The sequence below is a fragment of the Trematomus bernacchii genome, unplaced genomic scaffold (assembly GCF_902827165.1).
Source record: "Trematomus bernacchii unplaced genomic scaffold, fTreBer1.1, whole genome shotgun sequence".
Taxonomy (NCBI): domain Eukaryota; kingdom Metazoa; phylum Chordata; class Actinopteri; order Perciformes; family Nototheniidae; genus Trematomus; species Trematomus bernacchii.
In genome coordinates, this window is record NW_022987564.1 from 3,216,477 (window position 1) to 3,242,520 (window position 26,044).

Genomic DNA, 26,044 nt, shown 5'->3' on the forward strand with positions numbered 1-26,044 from the left:
TACTGTTACAAACTCAAGTAGACTCAGTAAACCCAGTATCTGTTATATAATGACACTGAGTGTGAGTGACTAGCTCACTAAGTATTGGGGCAGTGTTCATGAGAGCAAAAATAGAATAACTTTGCCGATGGCTCTGGGAACAGTGATTCAGAGGCTACTTATTTGTCCTGTCGTCATCCCTTTTCCACTCTATTATCCAATCAGGAGCCGTTGACGCGGGCTGTTTTGTGACGGACGTGCAAATTGACCAATAGTGAGCCTGAGTCTTTTTTTACGTCCACGCCCTTAGCCGGACAGCTCTGCATCCGCCTTCTCTGCTAACCTTGTTGAAGGAAGTAAAGTCTGTCAAACATGAGTTTTCACTACGGCCAGGTATCTAAATACTTTACTCTATGTTAATTATACCAACATGTTAATATTGTGGAATAACTGTATTATCTGTTGTATTCCCTTAATGTAACGTAACTAATACTAACTAACGCAACGTTAGCCATTCATTGGTTTGCTACTGTATGGATAGGAGTAAACGATGTAAACTGTTGCTACTTGTTAATAACATTTAGTAGTTTGTGTAGCTGTGCGTTTTATATTTAACATTGCTGGAGTTGTAGTAAGCGTTAAACAATACGTTTTAGCTATTATAGTGCTCTCGTTTTATCTGAGACTTGGTTATCTCTGTTTTGTACAGTACATGTTATTGTAGTCTTTCTAAGCAAAGTATCGATATTTGCATGTGTTTTGACTTATGGAAAATATATTTCCAAGCAGAAGTAAAAGTGCCTCACTAAACGATTACTCCTGCACACAAAAGTAAAGAAGTATAATGGAAACAAATTTGAATTAAAAAAGTAAAAGTGCTGGGAAACCCCTTTTCCAGGGTCTAATATTAAGCCTTCTTAAAGCCTGTATTAAACTGTCTGATTATTTATACTGTAAGCAACAGTGGGCTTCATATATAACACTATTCATAATATTATAATATGAATTCATACAAATAACAATTCAATTTATATTCATCTTACAATGCAAGGCATCTTACAATGCATACAAGCAATGTGTTTTAAATATATAAAAACGTGTGGTACACAAGTTTATTGTCTTGCTTTTTTTTAATCTCAAAAGTATAATGGCCAGTTTGTTCCTTGTACATACTCTTACTTGTGTTGTCTGTCCCTGCAGGGCTATCCAGGAGGAAGCCACCCACCACCCAGTGCTCCATACGGGGGGGCCAGCGGTCCCTACGGGGGACACCCCTCAGCCCCATATGGAGGGTCTCCACATGGAGGGTCCCCACATGGAGGATCCCCACATGGAGGGTCCCCACATGGAGGGGCCCCACGTCAACCATCAGCTCCTTATGGTGGCTATGGTGCCCCAGCTCAAGGAGCGCAGTATGGACAGGGACAAGGGGGTGCCCCCGCCGGGCATTATGGGGGTTACGGTGGACAACCGCAAGGAGGACATTATGCACAGCATGCTCCTGCAGGTGACTCTTAGCTGATACTGTATGTGGCTTCTGCCTGTGGGAGTTAAACAGGCATATTCTGAACATGAGGTGGCTTCTCTCTTTCCTCTTCTTCATCACTTCTCTCTCATTTTCCCTCCCTCTCTGCTGGGATGATGGATAGAAAATGACTTGCGTTCCCAGACCGTCATGTAGAGACAGGGTTCAGTTTGTGCCCCTCAGCAGGATTACACGGCTGGAGTGATGACTCTGGTAATACTGAGTGAAGGCTAAACAGAGTAAGAGACAGATAGGGTAAAGATTGTGTTGTGTGTGTGAGTACACGGTTTCCCGTAGCAGCTAAGCCTGAAAGCCAATGTTGTGATCACTCCCCACAGGGACAGATCCCATCAGGTTCTGGCCTAAATTGTCACCTGTCCCTCTCTACCCATTCATTTTTCTGACAATCAGCCCTCCCCCACTCCTCCCCTTGTCCTACACCATTCACTTTCTCTCAACCCTTGACCCTGCACCTACCTTTGCTTCACAACCTGCGCCTTATGAAACACTGAGACTGCTAAGGTTGGGGAAGTATTCTTTAAGAGAATCCAAACTGGTTTCACAACTTTTGAGATGCCTTATGCCATATGTTGCTGTTTTTTTCCATTTACTGGAAGATTATACAGTATTTTAGTTAAATTAATAAGATACGGGAATTTTTTTACATTCTATAGTTGTCGCAAAGCATTAATTCAACCTTGATCTCACACAATTGTAACGTTTTTTTCTGTTATCCACACATTCCTACAACAACCCAACACTGTATCAACTAATTGTATACTGTACTAAGCTGTATAATTACATTTGGCATTTTATTTTTATGTTTAGAGATACTGTTTTTTAAATCAGTGCTTTCTAAGCACCACAGCTTAAAGATTGAGTCAAGCACAGATTTATTATTTTTTGTGATCAATTTCCTGCTTGAGAGAGTCCCCGCAGCTTCGACTCTCAGGCAGAGTGTTTCTTCATCTCTCAATAAATAAATAATTGTTGTGCATCTGAATGAGGCAGCCGCTTCATTTCTAAGAAGCCTGAGAGTTTCAGTGAAATATTGACTTCTAAGAAATAGAATGACGGGAAGTAATAAAGAGAGTAAATAAAGCTAGTCCACTTGTAGGAAAACAGTGAGTAGTATGCTAGGAAAACAAGCTTGGAAAGAATGCTAAGAAAACAATCTTTTTGTGATGGGCATCTTTAGTTCGTCTGAGCCACCATCCAATAACTACTCTGATTGTTCCTCTCTCTAGCTAACATCCCTCCCGGTGTTGGCCAAGAGGCGTTCCAGTGGTTCCACACTGTGGACACGGACCGCAGTGGCTACATCAATCTGAAGGAACTGAAGCAGGCCCTCGTCAACTCCAACTGGTCTGCTTTCAACGACGAAACCTGCCTCATGATGATCAGTAAGTCACACAGTCAAATAACATGCCCTACAGTGTGAATGTGAAGTAGCTTTGTGTTGTTTAATTGTTGTTAAATTCTTCAATAGTGTTTCTTGAGGCAAAGTGACACAATGTTCAACTATGTTAAATACTTTAAGAGAGCTAAATGGCTAACAGCAAAGGTGAGGAAGAAGGTTTTTAGAGTGGAAACTCTGGACATAAGAATATAACACAACAAAAAACACACTGTTCACTGAAGTAAAACATTTGATGTCAGTGCAACAGTATAAGATACAGAAAACTTGCCTAAAGTAAGTCCAGAGCATGTGTGCTCATGTTGATCATTGCATTGGTGCATTGTCCCTTTTTAAATAGATATATATTACAATACAAATGTGTTTGAAGACTTTTTTCTCACCCAAAATAAACATTCATTTAGCAATTTAGCAGAGGACATTTAGACCTTTGTTGATTACATGTCATCCTGGGAGGCGTGTGGTGCAGTGGGTTGTGCGTTGTTGTTTGGATCAGGGGGTCACAGGTTCAAAACCCACTGCAGTCAGCATGTCGTTGTGTCCCTGGGCAAGACACTTCACCCCAAATTGCTCCTGTGGGGATTGCCCACAGTATTGAGTATGTAAGTCGCTTTGGATAAAAGCGTCTAACAAGTGATGTAATGGAATGGAAGTGATCTTTAACCTAGTCCAATATGATATACTGTAGCAACCCTCAGAAGAAAACCCACTGATAGCGCATAAACTCACATATCATATTACAGGTTATCCTATGAACTGATGGTAACATACAGTAAAGTTTACTTCTACATTATATAGACTAGAAATTCCGGTAGACAGTAGTCAGCTTAAATAACGACTGAGTCATGTTGTCTTGTTGTTTGTTACTGTAGCTGTGAAGGTATCCTGACATTCCAATTGTTTTTGGCAGTGACAAATGTTTCCTATGACCTTTAACGAGAAATGTGTGACTCCTGTGTGCTACTTTCAAGAAATTCAAAAAGAAGTTCCATGATGGAGGACTTCCTGGAAACATTCTGGAAATGCATTTCGCCTTGAAAGAACGGGGTAAACTATAACGACGTGCTGTGCTTTGTGTTTCCTTTCAGACATGTTTGACAAGACGAGGACGGGCCGAATGGACATTTTTGGCTTCTCTGCACTGTGGGAATTCATGCAGCGGTGGAGGGGGCTCTTTCAACAATTTGACAGAGACCGCTCAGGCTTTATCAGTGGCACGGAGCTACACCAAGGTACCCTCATTTGTGTGTTAATAATGCTACAATTAAGTTGGATATGGAATCATTTTGTAAATGAAAATGACCATAATAGAGTGGTGCAGTGATGACGTATTTTTGTAGGCCGACCTGGAAGTAAGCTGCGCAAGGGTTCCCTCAACAAAAAAGCAACAGGATTTCTCCATAGGATTTTGGAATATTGTAAAAAATAAGATCTGTGGAAAACGAACCTGTTTGATAAATGTACGTTTTGTTCAGCCGGATAATCTCCACATGTCTACCCTACTTTTATAATTTTCGAATCATAAATCTAATCGCCAGAAGCAAAATGCTAACGTTATGGTTTAAACGAACTACAGCCGAGTACAGCAGGGTCGCACGACTTCAACGTCACGCCAACTTAAGATCGATATTCAAAAATACAGCTTCAAAATTGTTGAAGCGTTTGTTTTAACAGTTTGCAAGAGCGCAGGTTCTTGCTTTCAAGCAGAACAGGGGCAAACAAACTAAGAGTGAGTGTTTACGTGTTCGGCGTAATGACGTACAACGTCCTCGACAACTTCTGTAGTCCTATTCAGCCACTTGTTAACAACCATAATTTTTCAGACACGTAAACTCTTCAAAAATCACCAGTGGGGGCACTGCTGATGTATTTAATGTCGTAAAACAAAACGTGATCAGTCTCTTAAATTTGTGTCAACCACAGACCTTATTTCAAGCTATTTTCCAAAAACATGTTCAAAAAACCCATTGACTCTGAGACGAGGGAACCGGAAGTGGACTCCGGGTTTTAGGACTCGTTCCTGCACCACTCTATTGGGGACAGCTGTTTTCTACAATTATTCCATCAATGTTGAAATGAAAAATGACTAAAATCCACTTCTTTTCTCTTTCCTCTGTCCCTCTCCTGTCCCCAGCGCTCGCTCAGATGGGCTACAACCTCAGCCCCCAGTTCTCTGAGACGTTGGTGCGGCGCTTCACCGTGCAAGGTGGAAGACCCGGCATCCAGCTAGACCGCTTCATCCAGGTGTGCACCCAGCTGCAGAGCATGACGCAGGCCTTCAGGGAGAAGGACACGGGCATGACCGGCCACATCCGCCTTAACTACGAGGACTTCATCTCTGGGGCCATCACCAGGCTCATGTGATGCACTGTGCATTCATTGCATCATTCTATGTTCAGGTCCTATTTTCTCAGTGTTTAATGCTCTACCATAAGTGCCAACACCTGCTGTTTAATACACAGTACATCAGGTAGAATGCATTCTTCCATGGCTTGTGGCTGTATGTATAAAAAGCCTTGAAACCTTGCATTTATTAAGGTGCCCTTACTGGATACTTTTACTTTGTACCTATAGGTTTCTTTTTTGATTGAATAGTTTAACTGACATTCAAGAGAGTACCTGTTTACACATGTTTCATTCTAAAAACTTGAATAGAGAAGGTAGATATTAAGTGAAAAATCATATAATTTCTCTGCTCCTACAGTAGAGTGCCTCCAATCAACTGCTAACAATAATTACGCTGAGTTGCAAATGTATTCCCTCGCATGTTCCTGTTCTATTTAAACAATAGCCTTTTAAATATATGTACATCAGCAATATTCAGCAGGGTATTCCCATGCCATGTTGGCTCATTTCACTGAGCATTGCTTTTTATTGTTATGCATGTAATTAAGCAAATAAGGCCAAACTTTGTTATGTCAGTATTATTCCACTCTCACTTTTAAGTTGAGTGTCAAAGCTCTATAACTACGTGTTTAATAAAATTATGTACTATTACTTTTGCTACATTCCCCTCAAGCAAGCCAGTTTTGACCATTGATTAACAAAATGTCTAGAGATAAGTGACCTGACAAAAGCGTTTCCTATTAAGTTTGCCAATTTCCCCTCAAAGAAATGGGATCTTCGGTGTTTACGGGCCAGTTCTTAAACACATAATGCACTCCACTGAGGTTTATTTTCTGAAATCAGTCATGCCAAAATGGTTCTTAATGCCAAAAACAAATAAATGATTTGATATCACATTTTGATGTGTTCATATTCTTGCTTGATAACCATTCATGTATGTAGTGTTTTAACTGTACGGGTAAGTATTGTGTAAATGCAGCAGTAATACCAATACCACTTTAGACTGTCACCAAGACAAATTCAGCACATTTTTATGAGTTTGGCAAAAGATTTCTTTTTCTGGTCCAAAAAGGAAGAGAAAGTCCTTGAATTGAGGGATATCACTTAAGAATGTATATTTCATCTCAGCAAAAGTGCAGTTTTTAATGAAGTGGACTGTATTTTCTCTAAAAGCCTTCATGGCTAGTAGAAATCCAATCCTTACTCATGACCTTTGACCTGAAATCTCCCAAATTAGTTACTAATTTCTCCCTTGTTGGACAGTTTGGCAAGGCAAAGGACTGTCTGTGTTCCTCTTCCACATCTGGCCTTCTTTCCCTCACCATCTGTTACTCTGCTTGATCACAGTCTGTGTCAAGAGCCCCTCCTGCTCCCCCTCGTCTCTTTCCAAATTCAGAGGCGATCCATCAGATTCTCTTGTGCATCTTTTTTTGGCCATATCTCACTTCCCTCTCCGCTTTACCCCTCGCCCTCCATCTTAAGCTGAGGCTAAACTTAGTCGTGCCAAGTCCTTAAACACTTGTTGTGGCACATTGTGCTTGCAATCCAACACATTCCATAAACAAGGATGTGGTCAAGGGTCTGAACCCTTTTTAAATCATGACGTCATTTTTAGCTCATGTAGAGTGTAGCAGCAGCCTTTTCTCTTTGGTTCATGTGATTGAACCTTTTTGTCATTTCCTGTGTAATGAGGACATTTCCCACCACTGACCATGCCTGACAACTGTGATTAACTTGGGCAGATGGAGCATGTCTGTGTGGCTTCAGTTAGTGAGGAAGCTACGCTGCACTCTGTCAGCCCCACATTGTGATTGGGATTAATTAGATAGTTGTATTTGTTATTAAACTCTTGGCTAGTGCAGCTCTAAATCTCATTTACTAATAAGCAGGAGCTGATGAAATAATCCTGGCAGTGCTAAGGTTGTTGGTGAAGCAGAACTGGCACTAGTAGGGTTGTTTTCCCGCAGGGGGTGAGCACATTTCACTTTATCTGACAGGAATGATCGCATGCCAGTCCTGGCAACTACAAGATGGACAGCATAGAGGGAGGAACTGCTTAAAATAATCATTTTGAAGCATGAAGAATAATCACCCACACAGAATGCAGTTAATCTCAATAATTTCACAAGTCATTTGAACTAATGGTGACTCAAACATTTGGATTTAGCTCAATTTTTTTTTTAACTATCTGCCTCTGCACAAATGACCAATGAGTCAGAACTGGCCATCGCTCCACGACAGACTGCATTGAAATCGCTATAGATCAGCCCTGTGCCCTGCATGGTATAGTTTTGTGAAAAACGTTTGGGCCCCGGAGCTGAAATATCAGTGTCATCAATCATACAGAGCCTTGCAAAGAACACTTACCGATTCACTTCCCAGAAACCACAGTAGCATATTTTCTTCCTTCTATAGTCAATGCTGCAATTTATGGTTTCCCGCTGGGTGGTTGAAATGTACTCAATTTCTCTGCATCCCTCATAAGCAGTTAAAGTAAACAAAAAGCAAAACTTCCATAACTATGACATAAGCCTCTGAAAGTGACTCTGCCTGTACCAAACTGCTCTTTTGAAGGAAACTATCTTTGCTATCTTAAGGTTTGTCGCCCAAGTGGGGCAGTTCATGCCTTGTCACCGTGTCACACAACACTGATGACAGATGTATCAGCCTTTCATGACTATTCCTTGAGGAGGACTGCCATTGATGTTTGGTTTGAACACAGAATGAGATGGTATTTGTTTGTCTTCTAGGAAAAGACAAACATGTGTATGTAATGTTGGTGCACAGCTCTCTTTGAAAGGTAAAGTCACAAAGCACGTGCTTCTGAGGTTGTTTGATTGTAAGGTAAAGATGATGGTAGTGATGGGGTGGTTGGTAGTATGAGTGGGAAGGCATCGATTTTAAGATTAAAACATATTTCGAAAAGCCACAAGAATGGGGAACATTATCCATTTCAAAAGGTATATCACTCAGGGTCCTCTGCAGTTAACAAAACACGTGTGCACCCTCCATTTTCCCAGAGAGTGAACAACACAGACCAACCAGTTTGCTGTCCTCCAAAACATTTAATACCCTGTCACCTGCTGTCTGTGACCAATCAGGGAGTATCGCTGAAATTAGTGCCAGTTTAACCCAGGTAGCATCAATCTTCTTTAATCAGGAGCTAAATAGTAGCTCTCTCAAATGCACCTTGACAAACAAAACTAAACATAAGGTATGTACCCCCTCAAGAGGCATAATCAAAACATACATATTGTTAGTGAAGTTAATAATCGTGAACATTCCCATCTTTGGACCTGAGTCACATTACAATGCATTGCAAATTACCTACAAAAATATTATAGAGGGGGAGTGCAGTCCCCCGCTTCTTAAAGGATCAGACAGGACAGGAAATGAAAGTCCCCATATAGAAATCCTGTGTTCGCAGAAAGACTAGACACAAGTCAAGTTGAGCCTCATACAAATGTCGAACAGATGAGCAATGGGAATGTGCACCTTTTCCCAGCATGCATATAAACGCAAGATATATTACATTGACTTATTGGGAATCACTTTAGAAATGATCCTTTTATATTCTATAAATGGGACCCGATTGAATGAAGTCTGATATCTGGTTTCATTTTCTGCTTCAGTGGATCCACATGATAAGGATCTTGAATACTGTTATATATGTATTGTTGCAATGGATTGGTACCAACCAGCAGCATAAGTCGTTTTAGACATTGTTGGTTTGCTTTGTGTATCCTGAAATAAATGCATATTTTGGCATTTTATCTTAAAGTAATGTACTAAATGTACCACTGGGTGGTGCTAAAACACAAAGCCTTCTTGGTTATACAGTCAATGGTTCAAAGCGACCAGCCAATCCAGATGAACCAGGAAGCAACACACGGACGGACGTGACGTATTTCCACTGCAGCACCAACGTGCTAACGTTAGAGGTGAGTGAAGACTTATGACAGAAAACAATGTTATTATCGAAATATTACAGAGACACACACCACAGTGACTTGTTTCTCATAATCCTAGGGGCTGCACGTTCATCATAACAGTGTCACTCACTGCTCGTATTGAAACCTTACTGTTAATTCAGGGTAGCCGGTCCGTACTGTGTTATGACTCTTACGCCGTAACGTAAACTTTGGTTGCAATTTGTGCCTATGACACATTTCATATTTTCATATGCTGTTTTAAGTTCATTCGAGCCCTTTTCCTTGCCATTCTTTGGCTTGGTTCAGCGACGGAATGCCAAACTCCATATTAAATGTCACCAATTTAATGTTGTTTCTTATTTTTTAAATAAACCATACGCCGTCCAACGTAACAACACCCATGTTCTGAATCGAAAATAAATGCTTTTCATTTCGGCAAGAAACTAAATGGTAACAAATGCAACTATCATATCATTTTTACCTTTTAAATGTGTACCTATACATTACCCTCCTTCAAAAATGTCGTAACCCTTTTCGGAAATAAACTTTATTTTTCGCTGTGCCTTCTCATTGATTCCACCAATAGTTTTGTAAGCTATTTGTTGTTGGTTGGAGCTAAGAAAAGGCACAAGGACAGATGGTCTGGTGTCTGCCTGAAGTCCTGAATGTGGCATAACTACACATGTATCTATAAACACAGTGCATTTCAGCCATCCCATGCTTCAACACAATTCAAAGCAAATAATATAATAACCTTACCAGTTTTGATCATTTAAAATGTGAACAAAAACACCTCTCACTATACCACTGTAATCCACCGTTAATGTTAAAACACACTTACAACTCAATTATTTCTTCTCTCTTTGGAGCACTCGGGAGCCATCACGGAGTGCAGTCATGTGGCCTATATACTGGGCGGCGATAAGGAACATTGCCCCTCGTATCACCTTCCCCGTGGCCTTCGTAGTGGGAGCAGTGGGCTACCACCTGGAGTGGTTTATCAGGGGGACCCCTAAACCTAAAGAGCAAAAGAGCATCCTGGAGCAGAGGGAGGAGAGGAAGCTGCAGGAACAAGAGGGTTTGGACAGCACTCAGGTGGTTAGCCTGAACGAGAAACTAGAGTTCACACCTAGAGCTGCTCTGAACAGGAACCGTCCTCAAGAGAGCTAACCCGTGTTTGTGAGAGACTTGCGTTTACCCTTTCCAAGAAGGAAGATTGGAGGTGGAACCAGAGGGCCCATACTTCTCATTTACCTCAGCCATACACATGCTCTCCTGTAACAGCTTGATGTGTACATTTCTATTTGTGGAGCTAGATGGTAACTGAAAAACATATATTTGCTTTTTAATCAAGTCAAATATAGCTTTTATGTCACCGTCTTCTTGATGCATGCCTGATCGTGCTTTGAGCAATAACTCAACTTAGACACTATAATTCATATACTTTACGTATGAACCTTCTTGATATCCCAGTATTCTGTTTATTTATGTTTAGTTGTGGTCCCATGACACGAATGTAAATGGGTCCCTGCTGTTAAATGACATACATGATACAAGAGTTGACAAAGATGGAATATCTTTAATGTTCCAAGCCTGTCAGAATGTTTATCCTTTTAATACTTTCTGTATGTGTAGAAAGGACTTATTGTGAACATAAAAGTGGAGGAAGCGAAGAGAGACAGCTCTTAGTTCATGTTTTTCTCAAGTAATGTTTCGATGATATGCGACACAATAAGCCAGCAGTGTGGGGGGTCTCTCAGGAAGTTTAAGCTGCTTAGTCCTGTTGTTTGGAAAATCTACACAATACTTTCATTCTAAAAAGTCTGGATGCTCTGGTGTTACTGGAACACATGATGATCAATAAAGGAAATGTGCTTGTACGCTTGCTACTGTATACTCACGTTTCAGTAAATGTTCTCTCAAGAATCTTCTTAGTCACCAGTTCCAGCTAATGATGTCTTCCGATAAAGTTACATAATAAAAGTTTCAGTTTCTGTCACTTGTGTTTCAGCAGCATTGTTTCCCATTCAGGTCCGGACAAATATCTGGTCCCGCTTGATTGCGAAACAATACCTTTGCCAAAGAGATAACGTGACATCAAAGTCAAAGGAAGGAAGTAATGACTTTGCTTATTTATCCACAAGGAGGAAATTATTTGAGTGGTAACACTGGAGACAAAGCAATGATAAATAGGGAAATGGCTAACTCATTCACCTTTTGGAATTTGACCTGTGGACAATTCTGCCTCTGGTATGATTAGAAATTATAAAAGAAAAGACCAACCCATTCCCAAAGTCTGGACTTTTCCAGCTGTTGTCTTGGCAACAAGTCCTTAATTAAGCCCACAACCCCATAGTGCGGGCTTATTCACAGACAATTATTCCAGGAGACAAACATTTCTGCTTCAGAAAAAAAAAACTATTTTCCACTTTCACAGTCAAATCTTTTAACCAACTCCAGTCCAGATCAGATCATATCTTTATAAAATTGGAAATTTTTAGAATTCAAAATCTTTAAGTGTGTTTACCTAATGCCTCTTTTATAACACAAAGGCACAACATTCATGATTCCAGTCTGAGATGTGTCAATGGTTAGCAACAACATAGTAGAAAATAGCATTTATTTGCCCCATAAGGCAAACATGAAAAATGGGTCAACTAAAAACACAACTTTATTCAACCCTTATATAATAAAATGCATAATTGTATGCTATAATAGCCATGGGATCATTATTGTGTTGCCAATGGGGACATTTGTGGTCTTCCGCAAGTAAAGAAAAAAGACTGCTAACCTCGCCCACCTCATGTTAGTGAATGTTTCCAACTCTGTACTCATGTTGACTTTATTTCAAAAATAAGGGCACGCTGTTCCATGAGAAGATCACCAATTCATCCTTTTATTTACAGCCCGGTATGCTTGCTGATAATGAACAGGGTTACCCTGATAACAGATTTAGTTCATTAAAGCCACGTTTAAATAACAGGGACTACTAAAGGTGAATCTACTTGTGTGATCTACTTTGATTAATCTTTAGTGGGACAACTATAACAGTGAGCATCGATGCAGTGACTGTCACAGTTTATGTATAGCCCATATTGGTGCATTTGATAAACATCTTATCACTAAAGTGCCAGATGTACAATAACATAATAAGTTATGGGGGAAAACATTCCTCTCTACAGAACAAGGCTAACATTCACTTAGTCCTTTTAAGGGCAGCTTTCTTTATCTCACAATCTATTAGTAATGTCACAGATTTATATAATACATTGACAAAAACTGTGATTCATCTTCAAAACCTGATGAATTTTCCTGTGAAGATTAAAATACGGTATGCTTTTTTTGAAATGTTATAGAGCTCAAAGAATATTTAGTTATTTTGTTGTCAACTTCAGCACTTCAGTGTCATGTACCCGACATGACCTTTGATCTCCCTGTGTCGGCAGTAGGAGGGAAAAGTTTCCACAGATTGAATCAAGAGATCTTTATTATCACTATTATGAAAACACCAGTAGTGATGTGGTCGGGAACAAAGCGTTTAATAAGAATCCTCCATTGATTGAAGATGGTGAAGTAACTGGTGTGGTAAAACAGAAAGAGAACTTTATAAAGCTTTTAAAATCCGACATAGTAACTTGCAAGCACTTAGAGAGATGTCTAACAATTATTTTGTTGTTGCTTTTACTCCAGTCCCGCGGCCTTTCCTGCATTAAATAATGAAACAGAAAGGTCCATCTTTCCCGAGCCCAAGGAGCTCTCTTAATGGATGATAACCTTATCATTGTGCCAGGATAATTTCTGCTGTGTTAGCCGGCCAGTTAGTGAAAGGGAAAAGACCATGAGGTTCAGATTTACATTGGCACCCGAGTGGAGAAAGCTTTGCTATCCGCAGTCATCAGCTTGTTCTCCCCTCTTAAGTTTACTATCAGACGAATGACCCGCTCCAATCCTGTGACCCTGCTTGTGCATGCTCAGAAAGGCAATTACTTCAAGCTGTTGGAAGTTTCCACATGAGAGTTAGGATGAGGAGGTGGAGGGGCAGCTAAATGATGTCAAGAGAGTTGACAAGGCGTGTGTGTACTCCTGGGAAAAATCAGAGGACATGTCGCCTGTCTAACAATGGCCCAGAACTGGACAGTACTGTGGGAACGGAGCATCGAGGCTCCTGGGAAAGGAGGAGGGGGATGTTGGAGGTGCTCCATTGTTCTTGCCGGGTGATGGGGATAATGGGTGCGGGTGATGCTGGCTGTTCCTTTTTTTTTGTTTTTTAAGGAGGTCCAATCCAACATCCTGAGTGGACAGGCCGGAGACGAAGTTCCCTTTGCTGCAGGAACAATAGATGCTGTCTGCATGCTGGAAGGGCACCACATCCCATATTAAACAACCACACACACACACACACACACACATACACAGCATCCAGGAATACAGGTAGTGTATATCAAACTCAAACACAGACAAGAAGCGGTAACGTAAACATTTGAAGAGGCTCACACTTGTAGGGGAAGTCGAGGATAAAACATATGGATGTAATTTTCCACATTGAGATTTTAAGAATGAAAAATGTGCTCTAAACTCTCTGACAGCCAGGATGCATACAGTAATATACTGTTGTTGGACTGACTAAACAGACTGAGACCCAGTGCGTCTCAATAATCTAATACAAACATACTTTTTGGTTTTGATTTTTTAAATCTCCAATAAGATCCTGATCAGAAATGTTTTCCATTCTGTATAACTCTTTCCAAAAATTCTATTGAAGTTGAGGATTATCCAAAGAAAATACCAGCTTACCAAGTCTGATCCATGTGTGGTATATATGTGTTTTGTAGGTGTTCTTTTCGAATCATTTAGTCTGAACTACTAGTTTTAAGTCTGCCTCGATACAGCCGTATGTTACATTTTGTAAATGACATTCCGATTTAGAGTAAAATTGACGGTAAAGGGGGTGGCTACTTTGCGATTGTGGCTGCAATGTTATGCCGTATTTGGGTCATCAGTGTTTTCATCTTAACGTTTAGGTTATAAGGTGTGATAAGGTTTACCACTTCCACAATTTGTTTTCGGTTGACGACAGGTAATTGTAACATTTTGGTTCTGCAAAAAAACGTTTTTCATCATTCAGTTGAACTTTGCACACTACTCGTGTTAGTTCTTGTCCAAAACAACACCACGTGACTATGTCCACTTCTCATATACAGTCTATAGGTGCCATCAGTCCTAACGTCTACCTGTAGTTGAGCTTGACATCAAATAGCCCAAGAGAGACCACCAAATAAACATATACAAGCAAGCCTTCTGCATGCCCCACCCCAACTCATACACACACACTTTCTGAGAGCTATAAGTGGTACCAGCCCTTTCTAATTGACTCCAGGCTCACAGCGGGCACTTTGCCCATTTCCCTCATCCTTCACTAGCCTTTGATGGAGCGGCCTCGACTGTGGGTCAACATAGCACCGGGGAACTGGGACAAAACAATGCAACAATGCCCACTGCAGCCCAATTGTCAGGGTGAACAATCCCAAGCGACCGACCCTGCATAAAAACAATACAGGAACAGGAAACTGATAGAGACCCACTTCCTATCCAAAAGTTAAATTTAGTAACGGCTCAAAGCATTTTCTCTTGTTTTGTTGAGCAGCACAAATGCCCAAATTAAGGACTGGCGTGCTTGGACGGAATATTGTTATGGATACAGAGAATGCGGTGTGACGGTATTCTGTGTATGGGTGAAACAAAGAGAGTTGGCACACAACGCATTGTCCTTCGCAAATACACACGTAAAGAAATCCCTGAAAAGTGGTCTTTGCTTTGCAAGGTTCATTATTTCCAATAAATAATTAGAATAAATAGATCTTGCACAACTTTGACAACCTTATTCCCCCTTGGTCTAACTATTGTTTCTGTTTTTCAGTGCCTTTAAGCACTGAGTATCTCTGGCAAGCTCATATTCAAGTCTTTTGGCAGTGCAGTGGGCAGAAAGTATGATAACAGAGCAACTCATTTTCAACAGGCCTGGCACATACTGTAAAGACCAGCACGGCTGAGTGTGCCTAATTTCAGGCTAATCCAGAATTCGCAAAGAGGTGGACCGTGAGGCGGATGTGGGTCTGGTTAGCGACAGCTAGCAGCTAGCGACAGCTAGCAGCAAGCGACCTGGGGCAGCACCCACCTGTAACTCAAAGCAGCTCACCACCCTATTAATAATGCATAATTGTATGCCACAATATAATAAAAAGGGGGGTGTTTGAATATTTGCATATATAAACTAAACCGTTTTTTTAGTACAAGGCATTAAACCTGTTTAGTTCTACTGTTAAATTGGGCCTTTAAAGGTGGGGTAGGTAATTTTGGAGAAACCAGCTCGAGTGCGCAAGAATTTGAAAATACACAGCCGGAAAAAATCTGCCACTTCCTTACAGAGCCCCTCCTCCAACACACACGAACGCGCACATGACCAATTAGGGCACGAGATAAGTTTGTGCACAGATGGAAGGCTGACAGGCAGGTAGGCCATCCAGTTATTTTAGCCGTGCCGGCTAAAATGATTGGTCGTGCTTTTTACAGTACTACTGTACGGCTTCCACAGATGACATTTTTTTATGGAATTTTTGTCAAAGCACTTAAGATATTTATTGCTATCGGGATGTTAAGAGCATTCCATGGAATATAACAAAAAGTGTATCTCGAGCCGGTTTCTCAAACTTACCTACCCCACCGTGGTCATTTGAGGAACTGCTGTAAGGATATCCTTAAGTAGAGTTGCCATGACTGTTGGCCTTTTTTAAGACCTGCTGGAGCCCGGAGTCTACTCGCCGGCACTTTGAACTTCTTTACAGTCTAAAAAGTTGTGCACTGTAGTGTGTGTGTGAACACTCACCATGAGATGTTGCCTTTCTTTAAATGTGGGACCAGCGTGAGGAAATGCATCAGCAGTGACTGCAACAATGTCAGGAAACGCAGTGAGAATAGCAGCTGATCCCAGAGGTTACATGTATAGCCGTTAAGGATGACCTGTCCCACAGAGTGGGGTCTTCCCAGCCAATAACTCCTACTTTTATGTGCACAGCTTTACACAAACAATTATATGCATTGTCAAGTTTTTGTGGGAATATCCTCAGAAAGTAGTGTGTGTCTGAATTGATTGTTTTGGGAAAAGTCTACATGTAAGAATCAAGTAACCAACCAATGACAACGGCTTGATTGTAAGGCTGCAGTTTCTCTGTTAGGTAGATATTAACTGTAGAGGAACAAACTGGAATGTTGTTGTGAAAGAATATCACAGGGCGTTGGGTTTCTTCAGTTTGATCGGCTATAAGGAAGATGAATGTAACAGAGAGCGCTGTTCCGCTGACGGCTTTGGTTGGCAGCAGACGGCCGATATGGGTCGCCCTGTGCAATCTGTTCCGTGACCCTCTGGCTTTTTGTGAAAACACGCACATGAACAATCGTGTGGACGCATGCACAAGTGCGCACACACTTGCACCAACACACTGAGATAACAAGAGTGTGAGGATATGCCAGCCAACTTTTTGTGAACATGCATTGAACTGGGCAGCTTCAGCAGGCTCTGTTTGGATTGTTCTCTCAAAAATATCTACCAATTTATCCTCCGCAGGGAGAGGCTGCCCACAATAAAAACACATTCCACTCTGAGGACAGATTATTATTATTAGATCGTAAAACATTTTTGATAAAACTGAAGCAATGAAAGGAAACGAAAGTGTTTTTAATTTTTGTTTTCAGCTGCTTGTTACCGCTCTCGTTTGGCCTCACACAGTTGAAGGGGTTTGTTTTATGAGAACCTGTCTCACTTGAATTTCCCATAAACCCTCTTTCCTGCTATAGATAACAGCTAATCGTCATGGAGAAAGTCCGGTGAATTGCTGGAAATGAGCACCGTATTCCAGAGTGCTTCGGCTGCAATTCTGAAAAGACATATGGCTGCATTCATTCAGAGCCTGGGCGAGCACCTTTGTTGAAGGTGCTGGATTTTATCAAATGCTTTCCACAAAAAACAGCTTTTAACAGTCAGGACTCCACAGGGGATATTAAATAGAGCCTGTATAAAGCGCTGTTCCACCTTGTATGAACTTTTACTGGCATATAATTGATGCCTTTCTCCCCCGTGCAGCAAGACCTACGGATTTGAAAACAGCCAATAAATCAGAGTTAATTCCCTCCATTTTCCCCCCTGAGAAGGTATTGCTCACGATAGCCTGTAGGACTCTTCCACTTCTACACACCTCCCTTCCTTCTATTCTTCCCAAAAAGCTTTATCTTGAGTGATTCAGAGCCTCCCTATTGTGGCAGTATTTGGATAGCAGTCGGACACAGAAGCAATACACTAGAGACATTCTCCCTCCACAGACATCTCATCCCTGTATTCAGAGGGGAAAAGGTAATAAAACCATCATGTATGGAACGCAGTCTCTGTATAAAATCCATAGTATGTTTCGCAAAGGTTTCACACATTCAATGACATGGACTTTAACAAAGATGACTTGTGACTTCCCTTGGACTTTGCCTTTTTACTTGAAAATGATAACTATAAGCCGAAAGATGAAATGAATGTTCCAAACATTTATTAATTTCCTTTCATACACTGAATCCACCAATCTACTCCTATTCATTCTCAGAAAATTGACAATTCCCTCCCCAGATCCACTTAGTTTGATCCAATCCAACAGGATCCACACAATTTGCAGGAGTAAACCATGAAGAAACCAAAAGACAATTTTGTTTGCATACGGTGCATGAGGTGAGCAGCAAAAAAGGAAATTGCAAATTGGCATTACATTTGATAAAGAGCGCATAATAACTTGATTAAGACATCAAGGTTTAAGACTTAGGACTTGATTTTTGAACAGGAATAGTACGGTACTGTTTGTGTTATATCGATATGAAAACTATAACAATAAATGACAATGTCATCATTCATTTAAAGTACTTGAAACTTTATTTTAAACAAAATAATAAATATTAACACTGGTATTTCTTCATCATTCTTTCAACATAAAAAATGTAATACAGTTTGCACATAATTAATTATTCAGTCATTTCCATTTATTAAAGATCTGTCCATTTGTGTACCGCTTTCAGTCCATTCCGTGTGCAATCGCTAATGCATCTTAACTCTCTCAAGCTCTGGAAAAAGTTTGGATTATCCGACTTGTGGCTTTTCTTTCCTCCATTATTCAGCTCCCATAAACTACAATGCAGTGGTCCTATGTGCCTCTTTCTTTATAGCTAAAATACTATGGTTATAAGTCATTAACAATCCCAGAATTCCTTTGGTTTCATTCTCTTTACCAACAACTTCCCCAGTTCATATCCCCAACTTGAGGGACCGACAGGGTGAAAGGGGAAAAGTGCATTGTGTGTGTGCATGCATGCATGCCTGCATCCACGTAGCCATTATCCTCCTGGGAGTAGAGCGTGATCCAGAGAGCATACATTCCATAGTGGGGACAGAACCATGGGAGACAGAGGAGGAGGAGGAGGGGAGGAGGGGGGGGGGGGGGGTCTTAAAGTACTCTAGGGGTTGCAGTGCAAATCTCAGAGGAATACGCTTAAATCTGTTTCATCTTAATACTCCCTCAAACACGATCATGGAATATCCCCAGCCCATCGGCAGACCCCCCATTGCACAGTTTTTTTCCACTGTAGCATTCAGCCCTAAAAGCCCTAAAATGAGACATTGTGGCATCTTATGACTGCAGTCTTCTCTCATAGTGTAGTGTCCTTTTGTTTGCCTTGGGGAGTGAATCTTGTGTTTTGAATAGTTCCATTTATCTGGTAAATCGCTGTTTGCTTTCCTGCCTCCGAGGCATCAGGATCACAGTGCAGTAGCTGTTCTTCGTTTCTCCTTCGTTTAAGCTCTCACAGTGCACTCCTGACAGTCAAGTGTCATGTGCAGGATTACATTTATCTAAAAAAAAAAAAAAAACTGGAAGACTAAACAAAGCTTTCATGGTGATAAACAATACATTACCACATCTGACTGCCTCACACATAATGCTTCTGCTTTGAGTGTGCTTTATGGGCAGGCTTACTGTTTTTCCCATTGTGATGTGCATGTTTTTTATAATGGACTCTGGGGTTATGGGATGTCCTCATAGCCCCCATGCAGTTCACGTAACTGGGAAGAAGGTCATTCATATTCTCCCTAGATCCCCAGTTCACCTCTATAGCCAGATCCCCGTAGCTTTCACAGGGGTTTGGGTAGCATGTGGCTTCTCCCTGGACGGGTAAGTTGACATGACCCCCTGCATTGTACGGCTCTGATGGCTCCGTTGGGAGTTCTGGAGCCTCCTGTTGGGCCGGTACCTGCTCTGCCCGAGGTAGGCAGTCTTGTTGCTCGGCATGGTAGCGTTTCTCCAGCCGATGGGAGATGGCAAGCTGAAGGAGGTGGAGGAGCTCTATGATGTTGAGTAGCAAAGAGATGGCAGCGATCACCTGAGTGTAGATGGTGAAGATGGTCTTCTCCGTGGGTCGAGAAACGAAGCAGTCCACCGTGTGAGGACAGGGGGACGCCGTGCACTTGAACTTCGCTGCAATGATGAAACCATCGTAAATAAACCACAGCCCGAGGATGAAGCCAACTTCTAAGAGGACTTTTAGCAGGATGCTGAATGCGTATGCACACAGCAACCTGCCTTTCAGTTTAGGAGCCTCCGGTGGAGCTTTTTCCGCTCTTCCACGTTTCCCACCACCCTCTTGTTTCTCCTTCTCTTGTGCATTGTCTTTAGTCGCACTTGTATTGCCCCATTTGACTTCTATTTTTCCTTTCTTGCGTCCTCCACTACCTTCTTCCGCCTCCTTCGCATCCTCCTCTTTTCTCTTGGCATTCCCAGCCCTTATAGCCACATATCCAAAGTAGAAGATGGTCGGCGTGGACACGAAGATGACTTGGAGGACAAAGTAGCGAAAGTGGGAGATGGGGAAGGCTTTGTCGTAGCACACGGCAGGGCAGCCAGGTTGTTTCGTGTTGCAGACAAAGTCGGCTTGCTCGTCGTCCCAAGCAGACTCTGCAGCGGCTCCCAGCACCAGCATGCGAAACAGGAAGAGGACAGTAAGCCAGACTCGGCCAACGCCTGTTGAATACTCCTGACCCTCCTCCAGTAGGTGCTCCAGGAAGGACCAGTCAGCTCTGGACATCCTCTGCTCCTAAGAGGGACAGTTTGTAGATAAGAGATAGGGAAAGATGAGAAAATGTTTGAGAAACTTTAGAGTTTACTCATGTATTCACTCCAATGGGAACTTCTAGTGCCTGGATCCCGTTATACCTTTCTGCTTGTGTTGCATTTGTTATGCAGGCCATATAGTTTCTCCACATACTCATTTACTGCTCCATAGCTGAACAGATTGGCTTGAATGTGCCAATTAACACCTAATTGCTACATTTTATTTCCACTATAAAGTCCTCAAGTGCTTTTCATTAACACGCAGCTTATGCGTAAGTGTTTAATGATTTCTATAAGCAACAAATGAGCTGCATTTCTCTAACCTTTACAGTATAATGGTGTATTTTTTATGGTGGAAAAATGTGTATCTGGCTGCAGCCCCCCTTATTAGTTATTCCATAAGCTCACACCGTTTTTAGGGTGGGCTAAATGTGAAAAACAAAGCCTACATACACTAAAAGGCAGTAAAACAAAAACACATGGTAAGTTGACATTTAATATGAAAGGAACTAGTGTACACGTTCACTCTTTAAACTGGAGTGAAGTGAAGCCCCTCAAACTTTAACATTATACCTCTTTTGTGTTACATTCACTTTTCTAATTGAATCTATGAATCAATTAACACTGCGACAAATCACAAAGTGGCTGATAAAAAGCATTGAGGGGAGATTAATGGAAATTGTTAACGATAAGTGACACAGTCAGTTATTGTCGGGAAGCTCAACGCACATACACACACACACACACACACACACACACACACGCATCTGAATAAACATCCTGTGTGTGGGAGAGTTGAGGCACTGCTGTGACACTTGTCTATTTGTTTAGACCTTTTTATGTTTTTTTGTTATTTCTTCCCCTCTGAGAAAAGAAAACTTACTAATAGTGAAAACACGAACCCTTCTGACAGGATGAGACAAGACAATGGCCTGTCAGGGATTCTGGCAAAAACATGATAACTGGGGAGTGCTTTGGTAGCCGAGTACGTGCCACAGATAAGCAAAGGTTTGATTCCCTTGTTGCATTTTATACCCCTCTCTCTCATAATTAAAAAAAAGTTCAAAGGTGATCCACCACTGAGAGTATTGGCCAAAGTAGTACTTTGTATTACATATGCTACAGAATACCAACATACTAGTAAGAGAGAACCATCAGAGAGAATCACAAGATGAAATAAGACAATTCATAAGTCCATAATCTACATATATAGTATAAAATACAGTAAAACACTATCATAAATGCCACAGACACACACGCTTTTCACTGGACTATTAATAAGTCTTCTTTATTGTACAGCCTTTTCTATTCTTATTATTAGATTACTTTTTTTGTTACCAGTACACATTTAAAAATATGTCTTGAACTAAGCAGGATAAATAAATAATAGTTAAAAAAAACTCAAGATTCACTGTAATTAGAAATTCACATTCAGAAGTTCATCCTGAAATTCATTAGATCGGAATACACAAAGTCATAAAATAATGACATAAAAGCAAAATTCACTTCCAATAGTCAATAACAAGTATTCTACGCACTAAAAGTCACTTATAATAAATACAATATTTGTTCTTTAAGGGGATTTAAAACAACATCATCATTCACTCTTTGACAACAAATTAAAGCTGCAGGGACATATTATGTCCTTTGTACACAATGAAAGTGTTTTTTTGTTCGACATAAACAATGCTAATCTGTGTTTTGTTCCTAATTGGTAAATGTTCTTACCTTTCTCTCTCGTGAAGCGGGGTTTGTCTCCTTATTGGCGTACTGGTCTCAGCACTCAGTGTACTTTAATGTCTCCCTCCGCTGCCTACGGTGGCAATAAGCAGTCGGTTTGTGTTATGCCTTCTTTAAAAAGAATCGATGTAATCGGAAAAAGTGCGGAGAACTTTCCCATGCCTGCTTCTTTGGCCCTTCCCTCGGGAACTTGGTCCAGGAAATGGGATGTATGAACCTAAAGTAGCTCTTTAGTTAACTGCGCTCGGGCGTTTTGGTTTTAACTTTGTTTAAAGACCACCAATTTGCATTAATTACAAGGGGAACATCGCATGACTTGGATTACTTTAAAGTGAGAGGAGGGGGGAGAAGCTTAAAAGTCAGGGAAGGAAGGGGCACTGGAAAGATTGAGATGGTCGTGTGTAAAGGGAAAAAGGAAACAGTCAGTATAGCAGTATTATAATTCAGTTCCATAATTACATTCAAATTAAGTAACTTGGTAAGGAAAAAAAGTACTTTGTAGCCTACTTGTCTTCTACAATCCATTGTAAATCAAATGGGTTTTATAGTTTTCTTTTCTATTTTAAAATATTGGTCATCTTAGCATATTCTTACAGTGCCACAATCAGATAATATTTTTTATTTTTCATAAGAATAGTTAAGATCAGATGACTAACGGGACTCTCTGTCATCCGTGTACACTCGTGTAATTTTCCATGACGCCACACAATGGCGCCATTCACCTTGTTTCCGAAAAACACATGACGCATACATGTCTGGAACGTGAATCTTAATTATTTGAGTCGATTTCTCGAGCTCGTAACTGTACATCAGTTACATTATCCGGTAAAACTCGAGTTTTTTTGCTCATCAGTATCATAGGTACAGTAATGCCACTGTCTTACATCAACCTCACATACTTCAAACTGTGACCACACTGTGGGGAAATTGTGTTTTTAGGTCAAGTTATTTTCTTTTCCAATCAAGTATTGAGTATTCACATTTCTGCCTCTATACACTTCCTTTTTTACTCTACTACATATATTTGACTGACTGGTATAGTTTCTTTATAGATTAAGATTTGGATACAAGTTAATATATTTGCAAAAAACTAGGTAATTGTAAAGGTGCTACTATACACAACTATATATAAAGCTTTTAAAATAAGCTCCATCCCTGCCAACTGCAACATTAAAGTGGGCTATACTTCTGAATTCATCATCAATAACATCCACTTATATACACTGACAGGGTCTATTGAGCATGGACACTTAAGGTACACGTTGTTGACAATATGTGCATGATTTTATTTTAGTACATTTTTATTTAATTGTAATTGTTATAGTCTGGTATAGCTAAATGTAATTATGCAAATAATCTGACTACTTATTCCCCTGCTGGAATACATTTGACAGTTAGGTAGCAGCTTAGTAATACTAAGAACTGTATTCAGTTTAACATAAGGTTTAGAATGTTTTAATTTCATAATGTATGTAATAATTTGTATGCGCATAATTAATCTACTGAATACAAATACAATTTAAGTTAAAGCACTACTCTGAGTCTGTGTGCTACTGTAGTTTTACGTGATCTATCTAATTACTGACACCACTAATGATATATAACGGTTTAAACTCTGCCCATGTAAAAAATAGAAAACTCTACTTTGTGGTATTATAGATAATGGTATTGAGCTCTGTTATGCAGCATTATAACCTTATTTTTGTGCTTATATAAAATTGAGCCTGTTTGCTTTCTTTCTTCAAGGCTCAGACAGCCTGAACACAGGTTTTGTTTGCGGACATGTGGCTATCCAAAACAAGTCTAATATGTTTCTACAATTCAGATTCTCTGTGTTCCCCCATTGAGTGTGTGTATGGAGACAGGGTAATGCAAAACCTTGAGGCACATATTGGCAGTATACTCAATACAAATGTGCTTCTTTTAAAAAAACATGCCTGAAAGATGCCAACAACTGTAAAAAAAAAAAAGGGGGGGGAAAAGGATTGCTGGAAGACTACATTTCTTATCTTAAATCAATTTCAAGGCTGCACACTGCTGTGAGCTTCAGACCCCCCAGCTTCCTTATGTCTATAATAAATTGAAACAGTGATTGATTGTAAACAAGTATCCTATTCAGATATCTTTACTGCATGATAACACAACTTTAAAAACAAGCCTTGCTAGTCATGATGCTGTTCAGCACCACATCACGTTGGTACAAATCAAGTAGCTAATGGCCACTTCAATTATCACATTGTGACACCGCACTCAGTCAAATTAAAGTATTTGCAGAGAAGCATTCTCCTCCCAATCAGTGCTGCACTATCATATGTGTCAATATGTAGATTATAGGAAGAGATAAGAGGCTGGGTCCGTCTCCGACAGAGCGAAGCTTTATAAAAAGTCCGGCAAATTGACAGTGAATCATTCTGACAGATCAGTTTCTTGCTCTTTCTTTGGTCATTACATCCGTAGATGAATAGCAAGAAGGGAAGTGAGGACAGCCGACAGAGAGTAATGGGACTGTTTCCATTCAGGAGATGTGTTATGCCTTCCTGTGTTCGCTGTGTTCCTTCCCACCGGAACAGTTATCAATGAAACTAATTGCCAACTTCATCTTCAATCAATTCCTCACCGCTGGACACATTTTAACATGCAATATTGTACTGTATGATTGATTCAGTCCTGAGCATACATCAGTGAACTCAATGATGCGGATATGAATGTGGGATTGGGACATTAATTCAGAGTGAGGTTAACAAATAATAAGTTTGAGGGTGAAAAATCCTTTAAAACTTGTTCTGTCATGTGTTAAAACCTATAAAACAGGTGTGCATCATCATGGGCTGAAATGAAACCAAGGCAAAAACAACAAAACAACCAGATCCATCTAATTGACAGCTGAGGTCCCTTTAGAAAAAAGAAAATGCTGACAGTCAACAAATCATGCCCATGTTTGTGATTTCTTTTTATATGAATAACAAATGGTGGAACTGTAATTCAACCATACATTACTTTGCTAAATGATTAACTGCAACCAACCTTGTAGGATAAACAGGCTAGAATATCTTATACCAAATCCCTCTTTATTTACTGACATACAAGTGTTCTGTAGATGTCAAACCTCATGATATGTTCAGTCATATCAGAAGAAAGGTTTAGGGATAGCAATTGCCCAGACCTTTGGTGCAGATTGAAATAACATGTATAGGAGGAATTGCCATAACGTTTTGTACAGACATTCATGGTCTCCAGAAGATGCATTCCAATGATTTTAGTGATGTATTTACTTCCTGGGGTCCTTCTTAATGCCATAATGAGGTTGACATTTGTGTTTTTCTGTAAAAAAAAGTATTGGCAGACTTGGCTTCCATGAGATTCATGGTTTCCACATGGTTTCCCATGTCCTGATGGCATTGTTGATCTCCTGATGTATCCTCTAGTGCAGGGGTCTCCAACACGTCAACAGCTCGCGGGCAGCTTTTCAGTAGCTCGCCGCTCGATTATCGATTATAGCGTAGTAAGGTTGCTTCTTGATTTTTCGGCAGCGGCTGGACAATAACGTTTTTTTATTTTTGAATTGTTTCTGTCACACGAATATCAAATTGGTCGGTGACGCAGAGATCAAGGAACAGACGTGACAGCGGCACAGCGAGTCGGCGACACCACACACGGAGCAGTCTGCTTTCTCCACCAACACCAGTCCAGAACCAACAGCAGAATGACCCGCTCTGAATCAGGCCCTGTCGCTGCGGCTCAGAGACACACAGGGAGGGATTTGTGTTTTTTGAAAAACACTCGTTATCGTCATGTCAGGTTTTTGGTGGATTTAATCAAGTCTTGGATTGCAGAGTATGAATGTCCTCTTGCTATTTTCAGTTGATAAATACTTGTGTAAAGTTTGTGAAGGCAGGAGGAAGAAAGCTTCCGCGAT

General features: G+C 40.6%; 3 protein-coding genes across 3 annotated transcripts; 2 read left to right on the plus strand and 1 right to left on the minus strand.

Annotated features, from left to right (window-relative positions):
* Positions 1–263: 263 nt before the first annotated feature.
* On the plus strand, positions 264–6,163 carry pef1 (penta-EF-hand domain containing 1). The gene is made up of 5 exons (XM_034125284.1): positions 264–372; positions 1,180–1,486; positions 2,752–2,907; positions 4,010–4,153; positions 5,056–6,163. Exons 1-5 carry the CDS (start codon positions 352–354, stop codon positions 5,283–5,285), a joined length of 858 nt encoding a protein of 285 aa, XP_033981175.1. The 5' UTR covers positions 264–351; the 3' UTR covers positions 5,286–6,163.
* Positions 6,164–10,068: 3,905 nt separating this feature from the next.
* smim12 (small integral membrane protein 12) lies at positions 10,069–11,116 on the plus strand. The gene has a single exon (XM_034124191.1). It carries the CDS (start codon positions 10,097–10,099, stop codon positions 10,367–10,369), a length of 273 nt encoding a protein of 90 aa, XP_033980082.1. The 5' UTR covers positions 10,069–10,096; the 3' UTR covers positions 10,370–11,116.
* Positions 11,117–18,707: 7,591 nt separating this feature from the next.
* cx39.4 (connexin 39.4) lies at positions 18,708–22,301 on the minus strand. Its single transcript, XM_034124208.1, has 2 exons — positions 22,117–22,301; positions 18,708–20,371 (listed from the first exon to the last, which is right to left on the minus strand). The coding sequence occupies exon 2, from the start codon at positions 20,360–20,362 to the stop codon at positions 19,211–19,213; it is 1,152 nt and encodes a 383-aa protein (XP_033980099.1). The 5' UTR covers positions 20,363–20,371; positions 22,117–22,301; the 3' UTR covers positions 18,708–19,210.
* Positions 22,302–26,044: the final 3,743 nt, after the last annotated feature.

Excerpts from the sequence above, each read along its gene's own strand:
- pef1 (XM_034125284.1), top strand. The coding sequence starts at position 352 with ATGAGTTTTCACTACGGCCAG. Across the intron at positions 373-1,179 it reads TGAGTTTTCACTACGGCCAG|GGCTATCCAGGAGGAAGCCA; the intron begins GTATCTAAATAC and ends CTGTCCCTGCAG. Across the intron at positions 1,487-2,751 it reads TGCACAGCATGCTCCTGCAG|CTAACATCCCTCCCGGTGTT; the intron begins GTGACTCTTAGC and ends TCCTCTCTCTAG.
- smim12 (XM_034124191.1), top strand. The coding sequence starts at position 10,097 with ATGTGGCCTATATACTGGGCGGCGATAAGGAACATTGCCCCTCGTATC.
- cx39.4 (XM_034124208.1), bottom strand. The coding sequence starts at position 20,362 with ATGTCCAGAGCTGACTGGTCCTTCCTGGAGCACCTACTGGAGGAGGGT.